At 37.9% G+C, this 20,920-nt stretch overlaps 3 protein-coding genes and 1 non-coding gene across 5 annotated transcripts; 3 read left to right on the top strand and 1 right to left on the bottom strand.

Moving 5' to 3' along the window:
• The first annotated feature begins 1,217 nt into the window (after positions 1 to 1,217).
• On the top strand, positions 1,218 to 1,324 carry LOC145769784 (U6 spliceosomal RNA). The gene has a single exon (XR_014289097.1). It is a non-coding gene; the product is annotated as a U6 spliceosomal RNA (small nuclear RNA).
• Positions 1,325 to 3,336: 2,012 nt separating this feature from the next.
• Positions 3,337 to 6,105, top strand: LOC145769577 (uncharacterized). The gene is made up of 5 exons (XM_082581232.1): positions 3,337 to 3,515; positions 3,741 to 3,807; positions 4,253 to 4,480; positions 4,975 to 5,119; positions 5,424 to 6,105. Exons 1-5 carry the CDS (start codon positions 3,400 to 3,402, stop codon positions 5,885 to 5,887), a joined length of 1,020 nt encoding a protein of 339 aa, XP_082437358.1. The 5' UTR covers positions 3,337 to 3,399; the 3' UTR covers positions 5,888 to 6,105.
• A 1,546-nt stretch (positions 6,106 to 7,651) lies between these two features.
• LOC145769235 (uncharacterized) lies at positions 7,652 to 11,445 on the top strand. Its single transcript, XM_082580816.1, has 6 exons — positions 7,652 to 8,211; positions 8,499 to 8,562; positions 9,030 to 9,257; positions 9,955 to 10,108; positions 10,356 to 10,751; positions 11,394 to 11,445. Exons 1-5 carry the CDS (start codon positions 7,652 to 7,654, stop codon positions 10,739 to 10,741), a joined length of 1,392 nt encoding a protein of 463 aa, XP_082436942.1. The 3' UTR covers positions 10,742 to 10,751; positions 11,394 to 11,445.
• LOC145768686 (lipopolysaccharide-binding protein-like) lies at positions 10,840 to 19,475 on the bottom strand. Of its 2 annotated transcripts, none has more exons than XM_082580250.1 (13): positions 19,263 to 19,475; positions 18,842 to 18,938; positions 18,352 to 18,468; positions 17,917 to 17,998; positions 17,506 to 17,637; positions 17,162 to 17,225; positions 16,696 to 16,822; positions 16,217 to 16,370; positions 13,631 to 13,704; positions 13,110 to 13,254; positions 12,491 to 12,653; positions 11,833 to 11,909; positions 10,840 to 11,489 (listed from the first exon to the last, which is right to left on the bottom strand). In XM_082580250.1, exons 1-13 carry the CDS (start codon positions 19,384 to 19,386, stop codon positions 11,448 to 11,450), a joined length of 1,398 nt encoding a protein of 465 aa, XP_082436376.1. In that variant the 5' UTR covers positions 19,387 to 19,475; the 3' UTR covers positions 10,840 to 11,447. The 2 variants fall into 2 exon arrangements, with proteins under 2 accessions (XP_082436376.1, XP_082436377.1); XM_082580251.1 differs by having other exon boundaries at positions 16,217 to 16,367.
• Between the last annotated feature and the right edge of the window lie 1,445 nt (positions 19,476 to 20,920).

The raw sequence follows: 20,920 nt of genomic DNA, 5'->3' as shown, positions 1-20,920 counted from the left end.
CGCATACACTTTAAAAGATGTGTAGGCTATCACGCTTTGATTTACTGTCATTTGCAATATTGTATATCAAGTTGGGGAAAGGCCTGCGTGACCAGTGGCGTACGCAGGGGAGGGCCATTGGGCCATGCCCTCCCCCCCCTTAAAAATGTTTTAGTAGTTAACGACGTAGATTAAGGCATTTAATATGTTTTGCATTGCTCTGTCAAAGCAATTACTGTCTAAGCCAGGGGTCACCAACCTTTTTTGCATGAGGGCCACTTTGGCACTAAGGAGAGCTGTGGCGGGCCGCACTAATAAAATTTTAGGTAGGTTGACTCTTATGCTAGAAAATAACACATTTCGTACCCAGTATCCAGCGTTACATGTTGTTCATATTTATCTTAGAATACCGCAGCAACAAAATTAATCGAACAACGCTACTGCCAGGCAAAGCTCCTTTCACAACACTTTTGACTTTTTTAACAATGCCTAATAAACGAGGCCATTTGTTGTGCGCACTTATAGCGAGGAGAGCGGTTTCATCAGAATATTCGTCGCCAAGCAAGAGTGGTGTTGTCACTTCGCTTCACAAAAGATATCTTGTCGGCAGCAGTGGCCGAGTGGTTAGCGCGTTGGGCTCGCAGTAGAGAGCCTGCATGTTCGACTCCAGCCACCCGCACTTGCTGTTGTTTCTCCGGGCAAGAAACTTTACGATAATTGCCTCTACCCAGTGATCGATTTCGAGTAATGGGTAGTACCAAATTTAAGTCATAAGTAGAGTAGACAACCGGAAACAGACATTGCAGTCGGCTGCAGCGTGGGTCAGGTGTACGTCGGAAGGCGTACACCGATGCATCGCGCTCAAGTCCGCTTTCCCGCAATGCAGGATAAAGATAATAAAACAAACAAACAAACTTGTAATTAACAATTTCAATAAACAAGGAAATGTTTGACACATCACAATACAGGCAACAATAGTGACCTGCAAACATATCAGCGAAAATAGGCTCCAATAACAGGGAAAAAGAAACCAGGCACCATGAAACAAATGCTTGTGGGAAATCACCAAAAATTCGTAATTATATCGTAATTCAATTTCTTCCCTCTAATAAAGCAATGAGTTGGTTTTTTATCCTTTTTGTGAGAGCCTGTAAAACAGTCTTTCTTTTATTATAGACAACTGTCACTTGCGGTGCTTATCAGCATGGCAAGAATTCGTTGATTAACAACATTTTGCAGTACTTGCTTCGGCAGTACATATACTAAAATTAGAACGATACAGAGAAGATTAGCATGGCCCCTGCGCAAGGATGACACGCAAAATCGTGAAGAGTTCCATAATTCTTTTAAAAAACTTTTTGCAGTACTAAGCTAAATATTTTCATAATACAATCAGAAAAAGTCTTTAAATCAATATATAATATTTTGCCAATTTATTATAAATTGAGTTGGCACACCGACCTATTTTGCCAACAAGAACTTGCATAAAGAGAACACTGCTCGTTAAACACAATAACGGTGAAACGCACACTAATGTTTACATGACATTTGCAAACTTAAAATAAGCAACCCTATGCTCACAGACAATTTCGAAGTTCGAAAACAGACGTTTTAATCAACCACTGGGACAGTGTAGCTGGACATCGCATTGGAATAACTTTAAGCAACCTCCACCTAGAACTATAATCTGATTGGTCGGTCGGTGGAATCGTATGTGAAGCGAAAATATGCTTCCCGGAAACTATTTTTTGCCTCGTGCTTTTTAACTCCTCAAGAAAAGTGTTTTTGGTTATACTTGTACGCTGATACCTTCCGCGGGCCGCAACGATACAGCGTGGCGGGCCGCATGCGGCCCGCGGGCCGCCAGTTGGTGACCTCTGGTCTAAGCCAATACGAAATACATCGCCCAATCCACCTACCCCATCCCAGGTATGCCAATGTAGCATAGTGTTCTGTAAGCCTATTATAGTGATTAGTGAGAGAAAAATGGATATAGTCTAAACTAAAACCATACCGGGATATCATGAAGACGTCTGGGATATCAATGGCCAGTGGCATAGCCAAGGGGGGGGGGGGGTTACAACCCCAGTTGGCACGCGTGTGACGTCACGATATTGAGAATGGTGCTTTCAGTCTCTTTATGCTTGGGAATGATGCTTTCAGTCTAAAAAAAAATAGCCTAATTTTAAACAAAACTGCATTAAAAGAGCGAGCTTTGCAAACAATACCAAACATTCAAACATCTCAGCCAGGAATTAACAACAAGAAAACATAGAGACTTAGCTTTATTTCCGAAAAATGCCGAAGAAAACATGATCTTATCCTTTTGCTAGTCACCTGACAGCACCATTGTACAGGAATATCCATACCCACATTTTTGTTGAAAATGCTCTCAGAATGCACCAAATTCAAAGTAATTCAAAATAATTACGAAACAAAATTACTATGCTCATACTAATTCTTTATTTTTCAAAATGAACATCTTGAAACTAAAAGACATACTTAACATTGAAATAAAAAAAACATATGTAGGCTACAAAGTTCATATGAATCAGTATCCGTCTACGTATTGTGATTTATTTACAAATGCTTCATCCATTCATCAGCATAACACAAGATATCAAACAAGCAACAACTATTTTATAAACAGATCAAACACAGAATTTGGCAAGAAGTCCATGCAGGTATTGGGACCAATGCTCTGGTCAGAGGTTCCAAGTAGGCTAAAAAACTTATCATTTCATTGTTTCAAAAAAGAGATCAAAACGTTAATTTTACATAGCTACAGTGCATCGTAAGTGATATGTTATGGAAACCAACTTGCCAGTTTCATAATTATGCAATACAATGTTCAGTCGGAAACTTGATTAAAATCTGCTTGCTTCTTGGAATTTTGTGTTTAGGCCTACCTTATCTTAAATATGTTTTTTTTTTTGTGCGTATGCTGTTATTGAAGCGCGGGAACGTTTTAACGTTTTATTTTATTTTTCTCTTGTAAGCTTATTTTAAATGGCAAAATCGTCATTTCCGTAGGGTGGCAATTGACTTGTAGACCGTATGGTCGTCTCGTTGTCTCCCGTCGGTATGGGAACTTTTGTAACTTTGCATTGTATATATTAATTGCATATTTCAAACATGTAGCCTACCTATATTCCTGTTACTGACAAATAAAACATTAATTGATTGATTGATCGATTTCCAGCAATTGTCAAAAGTTTTCTAAGGATAAAAGCAAGATAAAATACTTGATGACGTCTTATCATTTTGATGCAATAAAGCTTGATTTAAATGTAATAAACCGAATTAGTCATTAAACTGTTGAAACAAATATTTGCATATTTAGTCAAAATTATTGTTTCATTTATCAATTTCTTTTAAAAGAAATCACGTAATAGAGTACCATTACGTCACAATGTAATCATGGTACAATCGTGGCTTCGATTTGGAAAATTTTTTGTTAAAAAAAAGTTTAAAGAAGTTTGTCAGAAAAGTGCCGACGTATACCATGACTTGACTGGAAGAAGAGTTTATTTGAGGTGAGACACGGAAAATGTGGAGAAAATTTCAAGTTTCTTTCTCTGAAAAGCCTCTTTAAAACTCCGTATGTTAGGCATAGGCATATATTATGAGTGTATACAAAACTTAGACGTGTTTTTACGTAACATTTCGATGCTCTAAATATATTTGAATAAATAATTGTACCGCAGTCGAACAGAACCATGTTTACACAAAAGTTTATTCTGACCGATTTATCGTTCCAGGCCATCAGATATTCGATACACTGAAGGTGTTATCCCTTCGGTTATTCAAGACATCGATGGCCACAAGGTAATGCAGTTTCTTAGAAACTTCTTTTGTTGTAAATCAACACAAGTTGTGATGGGCAAGAGTCAAGAATGCGTAGCAGGCTAGTAGGCTACCATATCCTACTTTAGTTGTTGCACAAAAATTAATCTTCACATCAAATTTTCTTTTCTGGTGACAAAAGCGAAAACATAGTTTGCAGTTTGCTTCGAGCAAAAACTTTAGAGTTTTGTGTCATTTAATGATTCGTTAAAGTTTAAATTTGTGATCGCCCATAGAGGAAGTGCCTTAGTGCCTGATCCTTTCTATGACTTTAGCATCTTTTCAACGGTTTGAAGATATTATAAAAACTATTTATTTTTTAAATGCAAAATTTACAAAATTGCCTGTTTTTGAATGTTTTTTGTTGTTTTTATTTGTTGATTAGGCCTACCATTGCACTTCATAAATTCATTACCAAGTCTCTCAGGAAACGATTCACGATTTGCTCCGGGACGCCCTTCATCGGGATAAATCTTGGCAGGAAATCGCAAACAAGGTGACTGTGGTGTACATGCCTGATCGTAGAGGGCATTATTCTGACCGGAAAAGCAGAAAAGACACCGGAAACCTGCCGGGTTGGTGGGCTATCAAGGGATTGCAAAGTCTTTGGGTTCTCAAAGCGTTAGAAGAACGGAATGTGCTGAAAGCTGTGTCGGTAAGTCATTCTTGCACGTCTTTTAAATCACGTTAATATGTGCTGACTCGTAGCCTACATTCTACTCCGACGAAAAGATCTCATCAGCTTCAAAGGCAAACAAGACTACGAACTAGAACTCAATTCAAAAGGTTCCAAAATTGGTTTAAAATTTTACATTATAATTTATTATTATTAATTTATTTTTTAAACATGACACTGAAGTCGATGACAAGTCAGCAACTCCGAGTTTAATTACGATTTGAAAAATGCGAACTAAAAAACTCGAACTCCCGTTGTGGACAAACGCAGATCAAAGATCTTTTTAATAATTCAAAGATTTTTCTGATAAATTCGTAGGCCTAGAGGCTATAGCTTGTTAAATAACCCAGACAGCTAACCAGCCGTTTTTTGCATGGATCGTCTGTAGACGTTGATTCAATGTAAAAAATGATTGAGTTACTGTCTGTGAGCTCAACCGTTGTCTGTTATCACAACTAAACAAACACTTCCAGTTCAAATGTGTGGATACGATATCCCAGTCGACGTGGAATGCCGTGTGCGGCAGGAAGTTGCTGGATAAAGGAAAAACTGTAGAAGGAGAGGACAAAGGTTCATTAGTCCTCGAGAAGCATCATTGTTTCTTGAGACGAAGGAAATGTGAATATTATTAATTATTAATAGATTAATTTCTTGTTGCAAGTTTGCGAATCTTCCAAACAGTGGTGGTGCATGCAAACAGGGTAGGCCTAGTTGAGGCTATTGTCACCTTAAATAAAAATAAGTTCATTCAATTGCGCTGTGCATTCGCAAGGTCGGGTTAAGGCACGCTCTTCCTTTGTTTCATCACAAAGGCATGGTCAGATAACTTATTTTTAATTTTTACAGAAGATACCCATAGTTAGTTTATGGTTACGTTGGCGTTTTAAACATATCTCTTCCTATAATTTATATTTTGCTTCAGATCTAGCTCCTGAATGGGATAAAGTTCATATGAAGTATGATGGAGTGCGTGCCATGTCAATAGGAGAATACGAAGATCCGGATCTTATTAAAAACACTCTGAATTGTCACGGACGTGGGATATGTCATTCCCCGGTCAGGCACCACGAAACTAAGACCGACCCAAACGCTGACAAAGATCATCGCTGTCAGCGGCCCTACGAAACAATACTTCGTCGAAAACCGCCATATTTCGATTCGATCCTGAGCTACATTGCGGAATGGAGGTTTTGGATCAAATACGTGATGTTTGCTTTGTACCTCGCTCTCTTAATGTTTTGTTACGTTGCCACTCGCGATGTCTGGATCGGAAGACAAATGCTCCCTTATGACTACATAAAGCAACAGCCCAGCACTCCCTTTCGAATGATCACAATTCCCATTATGTTGATTTTAAGCGCAATTGTTGTGATGAGAGAAGAATAAACTTCTTGTGAAATAGAAATACTTAGCTCAGCAATTGTATACAAGAATTTTTTGGATTGAAATTTTTATATTCAAAATGAGACAACTGGTTTTCCTATATCTACTACATAAGTTCTCCGTTACGTTAAACATACCATCCGCAGTCAATGTAACTCGGCTTATCTACTGTCATAAAAAAACTAATTCGTAGGCCTAATGCAACTCAATCCCAGTCAGCAAGGGTTCGTGGGGCCCACGTGGGATTTCCATGGGCATTCGTGGGCTTGTGGGCTTAAGGTGTGTTTATCTGATGTTTCCGATTAGGCCCCAAGTGCGCGGCCTACTTCATATTTTTTTCTTTACAACCGATTCCCGACATCTTTTATTGACTTTATCTTAATAATGTTATCATATCATGAAAATGTATCTGGGAATTTATTTTCATTTCTTGAAATAAACTTTCTGGGCTTTGTGTGGGCATGAAGTGGGCTACCCACCATGATGAAAAATTATAAAATATACGTTCGCACCGGTCCATTATGCTATATTAAAGTGCAATAATCATAAAAATTGAATATATACAACGATACAATGCGACGGCGGTTTACATTTTAATAATGGTTTCATGGTGGGCTGCCCACCCATTAGACGTAGGTGGGCTGCCCACTTGGGACATTTCTGCAAACCGTGGACACATAGGTACTGGGGCCCACGCAATACAATGTGGGTAACCCATATGCAGCCCAAGTGGGCCCCACGAACCTTTGCTGACTGGGATCAATCATTTTATTTTTCGTCATTAACGCGTCCGGGACGAAAAAGATACTAACTACAAAAATCGATATAGACCTACCAACACGTTAATGAACGGGAAAAGATGGCAAAACCTTGAAAGGTTTAAAACGTGCCTGAATGGAAAGTCATGTAGTAGGCTATATGTCAGTAGTTAGCACTGCCGCAAAACCCAAAAAACTCATTTTGATAAACGATATTTTGTATCAGTGTTTTTTTTTGCATCCACACGTTATTTACCGCAAAGTCTAAACTGCGATTTACTTCTGGGTCTTCACACAAAATGACAGATAGACTGCATGTCTGGAAACTTTTATACGAGCTACTTTGTTACGACTAAGGAAAACGAGAGAAAGGTAAAAAAAGAAGGATCAATGTTCAGTAAATTGTAAACCGTTTGTAGACCACCGGTTAACTGCATAAATATAACGTATAGATGACGTTTTAGCTACGCAAACTATCTTAAACGGATCAAGTAAATACAGACCGCTCGAATTAGCAGCCATCAAACATTCTTTAAGTGTCTTGCTCAAGAACATATCCCAGCATGTGATGGATTTATCTTATATCATAAAAATTATTTTTCATTTGTGGTACGATCTTAGTAACTAAATAGACAATTTGAAAGTGGGATTCGTTCCTCCAGCAATCCACTCAACTGAACAAAACCATCACTAAGTTGTGAAACAATATTATGTATACCTTTGTTTTCTGCCATCATTCCGCGACATAATTTACAGAAAACTACATTTTCCATGACCTACTGTACGTATCGAAATAGCAAGTGTAGAGCAAAACGTCTTCAACCGTGACGTCACTTCTGTGACGCCAGCGCGACAGAAGTGCTTGCTTTTCGCGCTTTTTCTTTGTTGTGACTTCTGAAATTCGTTGTGTATTTGATTTCATTTTTTTAATTTGTTGTATTATGACAGCACAGAGGCATTTTATAAGATATGCAAAAATAGCATAAAGAGACTTTGCAAATAAGTAACCATGGCTATCGGCGATTGCGCAAAACCAAACATTTCCCCGAACTTGCAGCCTCTGAAGAGAAAACCTAAACGTAAGAAAGGTCCCCACTGTGAATGCTTTCCAGAGCTGCCTAAATTGAAACCTAAGCCGAAGAAATATTGCGCAAAGAAATGGAAAAAGAGGAAAGAAATTGCTGAAGAAAAGAAAGAACCTAAATCTAAACCACAAGTCGTAGAGCAGAGCCCACCAGGATGCGAGTGCGTTATTGTTCAGACCAAAGCAACAAATAATGAAGAAGAAAATAATCTCCCCTTAAAAAATGTATGCAGCTGTGTTCTACCCGGGGACTTTGACACCCCTAAAAGCAAAAGCTGGCATAAGTTAAACTTAAAAACAAGCCGCAAAGCAAAGTGCGAACGATTGCAAATAGCGAAATTTCTTTACTGGTTGGAGCGCTGGAAATATAAAGTGTTACATTTATTTTGGCTTATTGTGATAACAATTCGAGAGAAAATTCGCACAACGGTTATTGCTGCCATTGACTTGTACAGAGACTTAACAGGGCAATACATCCTTCTTCGGTAAGTTGCTTCTTAGGCCTGCTAAGAAAGCGTACAAATTTGTGCATGGAAGGCTATTTCGCTCACCTTTCAAAAGTGCTTTTCCTTACCAACACTTGTCTGAATCAACAAACAATAACTACTTTTGAATAATAGATAGGCTACGCTGTAGAAAAGCAATAATATCTGTAATTAAGCCTGCCGTATACATTTTGAAACATCTGCTATTTCGTTCATGTTTAATAAAAAAAAATTGACATTGCTAGCATATTGCTTTTGCTTTAACACCTAATATATTTCCTTTCCAGACCTTCTGAGATCTTATTTCCTAGAGATTTCATTTCTCCAATTTGCTATGAAATTCGTACAAGAGTAAGTAGCATACTTGCTTAGCTACCACTTACTGTACGTTATCGTCATTTGCTGAAAATGATTTTAATCAAAGTTCTGTTGCAGTTGCAGTCCAAACATTTTGGTTGTCATCGCTTTGTTCTTTTGGATGAGCTTCGGCTGCATCGTTCATCTACCGTGCCAACTGTTATCAATTAAATGTCATTGAATTTAATGTAAACGTGTTTTCAATCTACCAAGCATCTTTTTTTAAACAATGTCATAAGATTTTGGCAAGCCTACAACTAAACACAACTCATCCAACTTCTTATGTTTTCAATCATTTTAAAGTTTTCATCTTTTTAAAATTTTTGTATTTTTTTCTTAATAATTTTGTCACAAGTATTAGTGAAAATACCTTTTGTTTTTAAACTCCAGCTTTGCGGTTGACTTCATTGTATTTTCAATCGCCTGATCACATTTTCAACAGCACAGCATTCTTTATCCAGGATCCAGTTGAATATCTCCTCGAGCACGCCCTTGTGCGGTCAATATCACCTGAACAAATTGCCCGCTATGTGATAGTCGTAAAGCGTGAAGACCGACTCGGGCCTCTCAAGAACGAATTTGTGCTCAACAACCCCCACAGACTGCCTGGGTGGTTCGCTATTGAAGGACTGGGGTGTCTGTGGGTCTTGGAAGCTCTGGAAGACTTTAAGCGAGTCAAGTTTGTGAAGGTAAGGTACCCTACCTGGTTTTTTGATTTGGTTTTGAATCTTTATCCTCGGACTGACAAAGCCTTGAAAGGTTATTCCTGGTAGTTTCGCATACTTGTAGAGGCTCTTGACGCAGGGCCGGTTACTGAGACTGGCAGAGTAAAGTTTCCGATTGTTGGTGTTCTTGCCGGGAATTATTCCATTCACTTGGTGCCGCTGAATGGAGAGCAGTCCTGAAATGCGTTGCTCAAGCGCACACCCCGAGAGTCCAGCGCTGTGTGATCTTGAGCCAGGTGCGTAACCTCTGAGCTAACGCGGCGGAAGGGTAAGGGGTGTAGGCCAAAATCACAGGGTCGAAGGAAGGAATCTCACCCTTCGCAAATGTAGATTTCCTCGTATGTTGCAACAAAGAATAGTTGGTAAATTGACATCAGCCATTTTTGTCTTCCCCCTGCACGAAGTCATCCATGCCGTTGTTAATGTTTCATTATGTGCCGTAGCTTAACACATATCTTAGGAAGAGTTATTACTCTGTATGAAATTTTAAAAGAAAAACAATGTAAGATCAATCTTGATGTTATGGCACGCATCGCCACTTGCGGTAAGGATCTGAAGTTAATTCAAATAATGTTGGTTTGTATTTTGAATGAATTGATCAGTTTACATTTTTGGGTTTAGAATGTCTATTTCCTCAATAATTCAAAATATTTTTCCACAGGTGAAATATTTAAGAAACATCTCAGAGGAATATTGGAAAGCGGTGTGCAGTGAAAGGGTAATTGATGGGGGAAGAAAAGTTGACTTTTTAGGAGAGGGTGGGTCTCCAGGATACTGGAAAGAAAAGAGGAGAGCTTACAGATACTGGGTTAGATGTGCGTGACAAACCGTACTATTGTGACACCATAATTTGTCTAATGTATTGTTTGTGGTTATTTATCTGATAAAGATTCTTAATACTGCCTACTCTTTTCAATAAAACTGTCGAATTGTCTTGAAACATTTTGTTTCAACTGTCAAAAAAAATATTTAAAGCATTTTTAAACCTTTTCAAACAATTTTTTTCAAACCTAGAGCTTTTCAATTCTTGTGGAACTTGAAAATAATTTCTTCTTTTTCCAGCGTTAAAGGCAAAAGATTTGGGATTCCACAGAATGGCAAGACATCGCAACCAAGGTCTGAGGCTCGGGCACTACGAATCGAGCGACGAACCGCGATACACCAAGGACTGCGCTGGATACGGGCTCTGTCACTCCCCTGTTGAACACTTTGAAGTGAACACGAATCCAGATGGGGACTACAATCATCGCTGCTGGCGCCCTTACAAGACAATCACCCGTCGCGATCCAGCGCCATACTTCTCGCTGATTCACGAGTCGATCTACGTTTACAGATGGGTCAGTTTGTACTTGATTGCTCTCTTCGCAGCTGTCATGTCAGGCTGCTTCTTCGGGCGATGCTGGGGAGTGATTGGAAGGCTCAACTACACATCATTCCCGCAAGAGTAACTGGCCACTGGTAAGGCATACGCAAATCTCATGGTGTAACTGGCACTTTATCTATCTTCTCAAATAACATAATGACAAAATGACAACGCGTTTTTTCAAAGAAGTTTGATCTTTTTATAAAAAAATTGCTTTTTGTCTGATAATTAATTTTGTTTCCGGATAAAAGATGTTTTTTGCTTTAGTGATTGAAATTGAAGCAATCCTACAGTTTTAAAAGTTCCAAAACCCGTTAAAAAGAAGTGTATTAATGGCTGGCGACATTCAGAAGCACTCAACAGATGAAGAGATTTTGTTATTTTGCAGTTAAAACGTTTTGCCACGTTTTGAAATTACTGCAACCAATAAAAATCACAAGAACATTTTATGTAGCCTACGATATTTCAGGTTCTAAGAGAATAAACATGAGAAATTTGTAACATGAAGCATTTTTACACGTAATAATCAGAATTGCCTGCAGCTATTACTTGCATACTATCACTTCCAATGCGCCGCCAATTATTGAAAAGTAGATCATAGTTAAATTAATTTTTTTTGGGGGTCATTTCATTGAGTTTGTAATTTTTTCATAGTTATCGAGTGACACTTTTGAAAGATTAGGCAGTGGAGCGTTATTTCAGTTGAAAAATGCACAAAATGATGACATTGTTTTCAGGTAGTCCATGGCGTTCTCCTGCACCACGTAATGTGTCTGTTGGTGGTTGTGACGTCACAGTCCCATATTGAAGTCCATGGCCAACTCAAGTTGTTCCTGAAATAAATCAAGGTATTTTCCACAATAACAAAGCGATTTCATCTCAGGATAGATGCACAGTCTTTTATGGTCTGTTAGATATTCGATTAGCAACAAATAACAGAAAGTTTCAGAAATTATGACGCTAAACATAAAATAGATTGATTTAAAACAGTCAATTTTGCAAAGATAACAAATATACAAAAAAACTTTGCTAGTTGTTCAAAGCTTTAAATATTATTAAGTTAAAACCTATTAAGATGTGAACTTGTTATCTGAACGTTTCAAAACTTTGACAAATGTGAAATTGTCAGAATAGAGGTTCCAAACAGATTTTCCAGTCTTTAAAAAATATTCATACTTGTCCGAAGGTAAGCTGTATGTTCCGGAAGAAATTGATAAAAAAGTGAGGCATTGGAGTTCCCAGCTGCAGCATTTCTAAACAAAATAAAAAGTGAATCAGATTAGAAGATTTCAAGAGTAACTTCTCTTCCCCCTCCTGTATGTGACGTGGTAAACTCTACAACCTGCGTGTTTTACTGTCAGTTTGTTTATATTTGTTTATATTTATATTAAATGTGCGATAAAATGACACACCAAGAAGCACTTTACTGTTTTTCTGTGTAAGAGATACAAATTTAGGAGCGAAATGGTTGGAACGCCTGGTCAATCTAATCAAAAAATAAAGAGCCCAAAATGTAGATACTAAACTCATGTTAAGCGAACGTTTCGAAAACTAAACTGTCTTCAGTGCTCATGAGTTTAGTATCTCCATTTTGGGCTCTTAATTTTTTGATTAGACACAAATTTGTTTTTGAAATTTCGAAAACAGTACAATACAGATTGTGGAAGCTAACTTTGTGCACTTACGTTATCGATTGTGCTCTGAAATCACAACACACAGGGACTTTCGAGAAACATAGAATTTGTTGCAGAATCACGACACAAATATCCACTTGCTTGGAAAACATGTCATGAATATTTTTATTTCAAGTTTGAAATATTGAGACAATTCTCACCATTAACTGCATCCACAAACTTTTGTGAGGCTATGCCTTCCAATATTGAAGTCGCAAACCTTTTGTTGATGTTTTTGAAACTTGGGTTGGAAAGTTTGACGTCAAGCAAAGCTGCTGATGCCGAAGTGTCGTTCATGGTGACGTCAATCATCACGTCACAATCCTAATAAAAGTTTAGTTTGCCAAAACATCAAATTTCTCATCTCAGTTTCATGACTGGCTTCAAATTGGCGATGTCAGTCAATCATATGTCGAGTTCTTCTAAAGGTCGTGTATTAAAACTAACAGAAAAACAAATCACGTACATCCCAATAGAAGATAATTTGATGATGTTAACTTTCAGATTGATAGACGATGTTTGGGATTTCAAAACTTTTGATACATTTGACTTCAACTATCGAAAAAAAGAACATTATACAGCCCAAAAAATATTGGGTTTGCTAAACACAGTTGTAGGCTATGTCTTACTCTAAAAAATAAAGCCAAAATCTTACTTGATGTTTTGACGTTCGTTTTTCATCAAGGAATGTTTCGTATTACAAAGTATTAAAATCTAAAAAAACTAATTTGTTCTCATCAGAAGGTGTTAAAAGCTGAAAAGCAAATAATCAATCATCACCGCTTCAAGGCTCCCAACTTCAGTGCTGCTTCCATTTTCATGGGAGATCACAAACCTCGTCTGCCATCGACCTCTGGCGACGATTACATCGGTCCACAAGTAGGCAGTGGGTGGTGCCAATAGGTCGGTTTGAAGCATCACAGGTCTGCAAACATCGCATTATCATCTATTGGACCTAACCGCATATCACATTGGGTAAGTAATGACTACTAGCCCAACCAACGAAGGGCTGATATTATTTTTGTTCCGACCAGTTTGCCAGCTTTGCAAGACATGTTCAAAAATACACAAGTAAAAAGCATTTTGTGTGATAGCGATTCAATGGACACTTCACAATCACACCACCAAGATTCAAAAGTGTGTTCTACTGGACTTGCAAAAGCTTTCATTGTTTTGTAAATAGAAGCATCTTGGATTAAGCAAAACTTTTATATAGATGAAAATTTTTGAAAAAATTTTCTCACTCAAAAGATATTTTACAATCAATGCGGAATGATAATTACTAAGATAACAGTTCCAACCTTTCATTGTCTGAAAGTTTAATAACTTCCTCAGCAAATTCATTTGCTACGTCCATGTTGAAGAAGTTGGATAACTGAGGACAAACACAAAACAAGTTGAAAATAAATATAGATTTTGATTGAAGAAATCTTCCTCTCTGGTCTGAAAGTTTCTTTGAGAGCTTACTCCTGGCAGTTTGGCATATTTGCAGAGGCATTGAACCGCTGACGCAGGCCGGGTCGCGAAAATTTTTTTCCCACGAGATTTCTGTCTCATTTACATAATTATGTTGGTAAAAGTTTGGATTAAAACCGTGTAAATGCAACATTTTCTCGTTGGCACGGTTGGTTCAGTGGTTTCATCTTCGCCTAGTGATCGTGAGAACGAGGGTTCGACGCTCGACGAAGTCAAACTTTTTTTCTTCTTTAAATTAATTTTAGCGGTGCACAAGAGCTTTTCAAAAAAAGTAGGGTTAGGGAAAGCTTATATTTTATTATCATTGCAGAATTTGATTGGTAAATAGTTATTTCGCAATCTGAATCAACCAATCTCTTAACACTTTCGGAAAATCTTACTTTTAGAGTGACTAGAATCAATGATACAGAAATCTCGTGGGAAAAAAAATTTCGCGGCCGGGTCACCGAGATTGACAGAATGAAGTTACCGATTGTTGTTGATTTGTTGTTGCCGGTGAATTATTGCATACTTGGTGCTACTGAATAAAGAATTGTCTTTGAAGCGCACACCTTGAGAGTCGAACCATTTTCCTTTTGCAGTGTTGTACGCGTCATTGAAATAAATTGACGGCGTCAGCGTCAGCGCGAATTGCCTAAAAACTTTACGGCGTAAAGTACTGCGTAAGCTCTTAAAGAAATTGACGGCGTCAGCGTCAGGGCTAATTTCTAGCGCTATTTTTTGCCAGCGTCTCATAAAACGGACATATTTCAACCAAGTTTAGGCTAACAATAGCTAAAAATAAAGAGCAGATATTATGTTTTGAGACTGTATTGTAATTAGCTGCTTAGCCTATTAGTTATTTCCTTACAGAAAAAGCAAGCATTTCAAAACGTTTGTCTGACAATTTGCTGCGTTTGGGACGCATAGCCTAGGCTATTGTCCTTTCCAAGTGAAAACATGCGTTCCACAGCAGCGCTGGTTGGTATTGGTGTGTTGTATTTCAAAAATAAATTGAAAACGTTTACTCGGAAAGGTATCACTGTTCCTAACGTGCTGTGATAGTTTAGCATGTATAAATCTTTTAACCAGGTTCACTGCACCAACATCGCTCTTTTCAGAGGCATAAAGCTCTTGAAATAAAGTATCTTCAACGTTCCTCGAAGCCGATCATGGATTTTTCGCTTTCTGTCTCTGATCTCTCGTTCTCAATACATGGGTGATCACTAGGGCCCGCAAAAGTCAATAAAGTCAAAAATTTTTAAGGACCTCGTCTATCCACGAATCCAAGAATAAAGTTATTTTTAGCACCTAGGGGACTGTTTCTAAGAAGTTTATAGGTCAAAATAAAGTCAAAATTGACAATAAAGTCAAAATTTTCAATAAAGTCAAAATTTGTCAAATTATGGCTTTTGACAAACTTTTTGTGTTTCTTGATAGTAATTGTTGTCAAAATCCTCGTGGAAGCATTGCAAATCAGGAACTGCGACACAATTAAACCATATTAACCCATGAAAGCAGGAAATATGTCACAATGCTGACGGATCAGCAGTACCTTTTATCGCAAATTGCCCATTGTTTATTCATTGTTACGTATTTAAATATTTTTTATAAAAAGCTCCATCTTCACAAATGTAGTCTTTTCGGAAATCAACAGTTTGGATTTTAGGAATAGCCAAGCTAAATCGTCTTCAGCAAAAGTTAGACAGATTTGTGGAGATTTTCCTATCGCCGAAAAACACGACGCACTTTTTATAATCCATAAAAACCTTGACTTTTCGACAAAATATTACGTTTGGGTCTGAAATCGACAAAATATTATGTTTGAGTAACTGGTATCAATTCAAGGAAGAAATGTGACCTTTACAAATAAGCAATTTCGTTAGGTCAAAATAAAGTCAAAATTTGATAAAAATAAAGTCAAAAAAATTTTTTTTTAGGTCAAAATAAAAATGGCCCTAGACTGATCACCATTTGGCGAACTTCTTCCGCGTGTATTCCAGGGAGCCATTCCAACCAACGCAAAAGCCGGTAATTCGGATGAGTCGCGCTGGCCAGAATACATTGTGAAACCATAGGTGAAACTCTAATTGTGAAACGAGATTTTTCATTTTTTTTCCATGAAAATAAAAAATGACGCATAGCGCTTGACGCTTAAAATCGGCAAAATAGTTGACGGCGCTATCACTTCCGTCAACTGAAAAATAAATTGACGGCGCTAGCCTCAGCGTCAACAAAAAGTTGACGCCGTCAAATGACGCCGTCAAATTGACGGCGTCAACGTACAACACTGTCCTTTTGTCGTTCACAAACCAAAATAAACCATCTCATCGATCTAGGTGTAGGGGCGAGAAGGGCTTTGACGCAAGATGCCTCTTTGGCATCGCGTTAGACTCGAAATAATAGAAACAAACACCTGTGACGTCACTCACTTCTTGTAAGGAATGATCGAATCGGAATAATTCATTCTGGAATAACGAAGTAAGGAAAGTGTTCATGACGTAAGCACCGAATGACAGTTGCACCATTTGTTGTGAAGCTGGAGTGATCGAGAGGACCGGCAAACGATCAGACGAGAAAGAACTTCTGAAAACACTTAATTTATGAGACTAAAAGTTAAGTTTCAAACAATCTACTATTTGAATATTGTTGTGGGATGGAAGAAAAAGAAATAAACCAAATAATCAATAAATTTCGGAATGTTGCGCAGTACAATGTCGCATTGCAGTCAGGACCATGCAGTCAAGCCACAAAAGCGATATTGCGATTGTTAAGCCATAATCATAATCACAACACGTAATTTTTTGCTGATCTCTACGTCCTAACTTCAACTGCACATCACAGTTGTACTTCTAAGATTTAAATTCCTGACAATTATATTTCAAAAATTTAAAATCTACCACGCGCTTACGTCATAGAGAGGTTCGTTGGACCGGAACACTTCCCGCTCAAATACAACTTGAGAACGTCATTTTCCGCCACAGGAGGTCGCACCAGTGTCATGTCAATAATTGTTCCAAGGAAAAAAGAAGCGAAAACTTAAGAAACACAACATTTAAATATTGTCGTTTGTCTTAGTAATTGGACCAACTGACATTACTCGGCTAATTCCAACCAACTAGAGGTCAACCAGACGGCAAATTGCAATAGCAGTGTCTAAAGCATGGTGCTTTGTTTTCAAAATCTACGCTGTTTTCTGTCAATCCATAGGTTTCATCATAAAAACGATATAACTTAAAATACTGAAGAAGAAGCCGACTTTGCTGCTTCGAAAGCATTTATATCAGTTACTAATCTTACCTGATTTTATTTATTTCTATGTTTCATAGAAGTTTACTTTTTATAAAATTACTAAAGTTATTTGAAAGTTGTTTTACCATCTCCGTGTTCATGATAATCCTTGGAGCAAGTAGAGACTTGATTTTGCAGAATTGGACAAATCTGAAAATTAAGTTAAAACATTAAAACAAAATGCTGAATAAAGCAAGAAAATATGTGATCCACGAATATTTCATTGCTTGAAAATCCATAAACGATTGAACGTTCTTTGTTCATACTTGGAAACATAGCTCATCAGCCGCATTGCATTGCAAATACAAACAACAGTGCCTCATATTACAAACATTAACATTTATGATATGAACAAAATGCAAAATGAAATAGAAAGTTCATGTTTTAATAAAATGAAAAGGACTTTCACTGACATCATACTATTACGTACCAGTTTCGTTTCGAACATATTCTTAGCATAAGATCTCGCTATTGAGATCATTAAGCCATAGAGGTTGGATATATCGTTCTTTGCTTTTAAATTAAACTCTCCGATCTTAGCTGTGCATTCTCTTGAAGCGAGCTGAAACAAGAATGTTGAGCCAAGATGAGATGGGAGGACAACCAGTTCGATGGCCTGTTCAACAAACAGACTTCACGCTGCCAAAGTCGCTATATTGTTCGACGTCTGTTAAGTATCTTGTCCGAAGTATCACTGTCACTTCTGGTGATAAAAGTTCGTTTGAGCGCAGGTTGAAACTGTGTCTTTGCTGTGGACGCGCAATTTTGCGTCTAAACGATTCTTAGTACAAGTTTTAGAAGATTTTTATTGTTCAACACGTCATAATGCATATCGCCTCACCGTCGGCTTTCCATCGGTGCCGACGCCCATCTCAACTTCCATGACAACCGACACCATGCTCGCCGACACTTCGAACGACAACCTGCGGCAAGGTAATGTTATTTTTTCATCTTCAAGGTGCTTGACCGTTATGGACAAGCTGTTGAGCGCCATTTCTGATGTCATAATTAGTCAGTGTCATGCTGATTGTTGGTGACATTGTGTGATGGATGTGGCCGCCACTCCACTCAAAGATACAATATAAAGGTAAAGTGTAGTTGCAACACAATGGCGACCGCGGGAATCGAACCCACGCTTATGACATGATTAGTTTATTCCACCACATTTTTCATCTATAATTTCAAAAACTTGAGAAATAAAATGCAAACAAATGATGATCATCGGCAATAATAACTAATAATGATGATAATAATGTTCTTATGAAGTTTAGCTTACCACTTCGACCAAGTCCCAGTAACAGAAAGTGTCGCATCTGAGATTTTAGCTTCCACCATATTTGGAACGACTGGTTCTAAGGAAGTGCTTCCAAAATTAAAGTCCTGGATTTTTAAGCTGAAATAAATAAATGAACATTTCCGTTCAGTCCTTATAAGTTTTGAGCAAGGATTCTTACCCAGGGTGAAATTACCGGGGGAAAATGCATAAACTACATCGAAAATGCTTAAAATCTGAATTGAAAAAGTTGAAGAGGGTGAAATAAACTTTTGAAGGCAGGCGGGAGAAACAGCGTCAAGAACTTCAGGCGTAGGAATATTAAGGAAGAAAACTGATAAAATAAATTTTGGAAGTTATGTAAAAAGCAAATCAGTGCCAAAGCAGTGAACTGATCTAATGCACTTGAAACAATTTTGATTGTTTGGCCTACTTCTCGATACTTTGTTTCATTTATCGAGCACATAAAGTGACGTCACAAGGAGTTACTCACTCTTGAAGCTTGTAATGGATCGGCCGTCTCCCCTCAACATTCGGAAATTTGACATCTTTGATTATTGACCTCGCGTATTCTGCAAAGGCGTCTTTCACTGAAACAAAAACTATAAATAGCGGTTTAGATATTTAAACACTCAATTGTTATGAAGATGATGGTTGTTACTATTGTTGTTGTTATTGTTGAGCAATTTCCAGTCGGTTCATTTATTGTTGTTTGGCTGCCGTTGGGATCATCTCCGACACCTTCGTCCATATCTTCCAGACTTTGAGGCCTTAAAGATGCTGATTGGCATGGTGGACGAAACGTTAATAAAGCAATGAAATTATTCAATTGTGATGTTGGTGGGTTTCATAAAATTGCAGATGAATGATTTTAAAAAATCTGGGAGTTTCACAGAAAACCAACTTTCACTCACAATAGTCGAATCCATCGCGATTGAGTCGAGCGACGATTCCTTCTGACACCTGGCCGCCAGCATTGCAATGCAATAAGAGGAGGAAAACTGCAGCTTTTGCTACCCAAATGTAAGGGGCAGTCATCCCACAATTTGGAGTATGATTTATAAATTGATTTGAGCAAATGCCAACATCACTTCACCGCATGATGCATAACACTTGAATTTTACAACACTACTGAAGAAAAATAAAAAAAAATCTAACTCTAGCCCAGTGTTTTCCAACAATTGTTTCGAGCTGTGGTACAATGATAACTTCGGGACACACACTTTGGCACAGTGGCACATCTTAGCACCGTTGCTCCTCACAAACGATTGTTCGACATTGCTTATAGACACACTGCACATGACACACAAAGAAAAAGAATTCTGCGGCGAACCGAATTCCTTCAAAACATTTCCGTAACGAACAGTTCTACAAACTAACACAAGTGAAAAGCTCAGCCTACGTTTTGTGTCCGAGGCTATTCTGACAAAAGCTTTTTCAGATGTTAGCAATTATTGTTTTTAGATAAGTTAAACCTTTGCAAAGACTGACCCTTCCTCTTGACAATTTCGTTGATGTCATGATTTTAAACTTACCACAACCCTGCAGATATTTTGGTTGCCTGCTTCTTAAGGTCTGACAGTTTAGGTTCGCGCGTGATTTGCTGTTTGATCATATTTGTTGCTTATATCTAAATTCATTTGTAAGAAAACAAAACAGAACTGAAAGGGTTTTGAATCTCAACTTAACTTTATTCGTGGCCGAATAGTCTGAGTGGCTTTTCACGTCGTTTATCGTCATGCACAAATGAAACCTTCTTGGCGGATAGCGCGTCAATGCGCGATAAAAGAAGCGTTTTCTACATCATTCCAATGCTACATGGCGGTCATGCTTCAATGAATCAAAGACAAAACCTTTTACAAGCTCAGGTTTTTAAATCGCTGCTTTGTTTAAAAATGTTAGTTCAAGTTTTCTATGCTCCAGCAATCATCACCGGTCAGGCAGGTATGTCATCAGCATCTGAACCATCCAGACAACAAAATATTTTTACATTGATAACGTCTGCAGATGTTGGATCAGATTTTGTTGGTAGATGAAACGCAACCAAGTAGCCCAATCACATTTGTGCTGTCAATGACGTATTATAACCCAAAATATGGACAAGAAAGTGACGATTGCAGTTGATGCCAAAGCAAGCACAGTTTGTCGCGTTTTAGATTATCGTCTGCATACGTTGAATTAATGAATTAATTAATGTAAAAAGGTCTAATTTTTCTTGCTTGGTCTTTCTTTTCGCTCACGGACACGCTTTAAGACAACGAATGACATTGTACGTGATACCGATCTAAATTTGTAACTCTGCTGTTATCTGGTCTTGTAACCAGCTCAGTGGTTTTGCATTCGGCTCTAGTGCTAGAGATTTGAGATCGATTTCTGTTCGGGTCAAACCGAAGACTTTAAAAACGGTACCGATTCCGTTCTGTCTTGCATTATGTCTGGTAGAATAAGTGAGAATAAGTCGGGTAATAATGTGATGATATCGTAAGCCTGGTAAAAATTAAATATGAGCCCTGTCGCTAAAAGACCTTAGCTGTTGTAGAGCGACAATAAATAACACGATAACATTTAGTTA

This window comes from Aplidium turbinatum, chromosome 4, assembly GCF_918807975.1.
Source record: "Aplidium turbinatum chromosome 4, kaAplTurb1.1, whole genome shotgun sequence".
NCBI lineage: Eukaryota > Metazoa > Chordata > Ascidiacea > Aplousobranchia > Polyclinidae > Aplidium > Aplidium turbinatum.
This window is presented reverse-complemented; position numbering and strand designations above follow the sequence as displayed.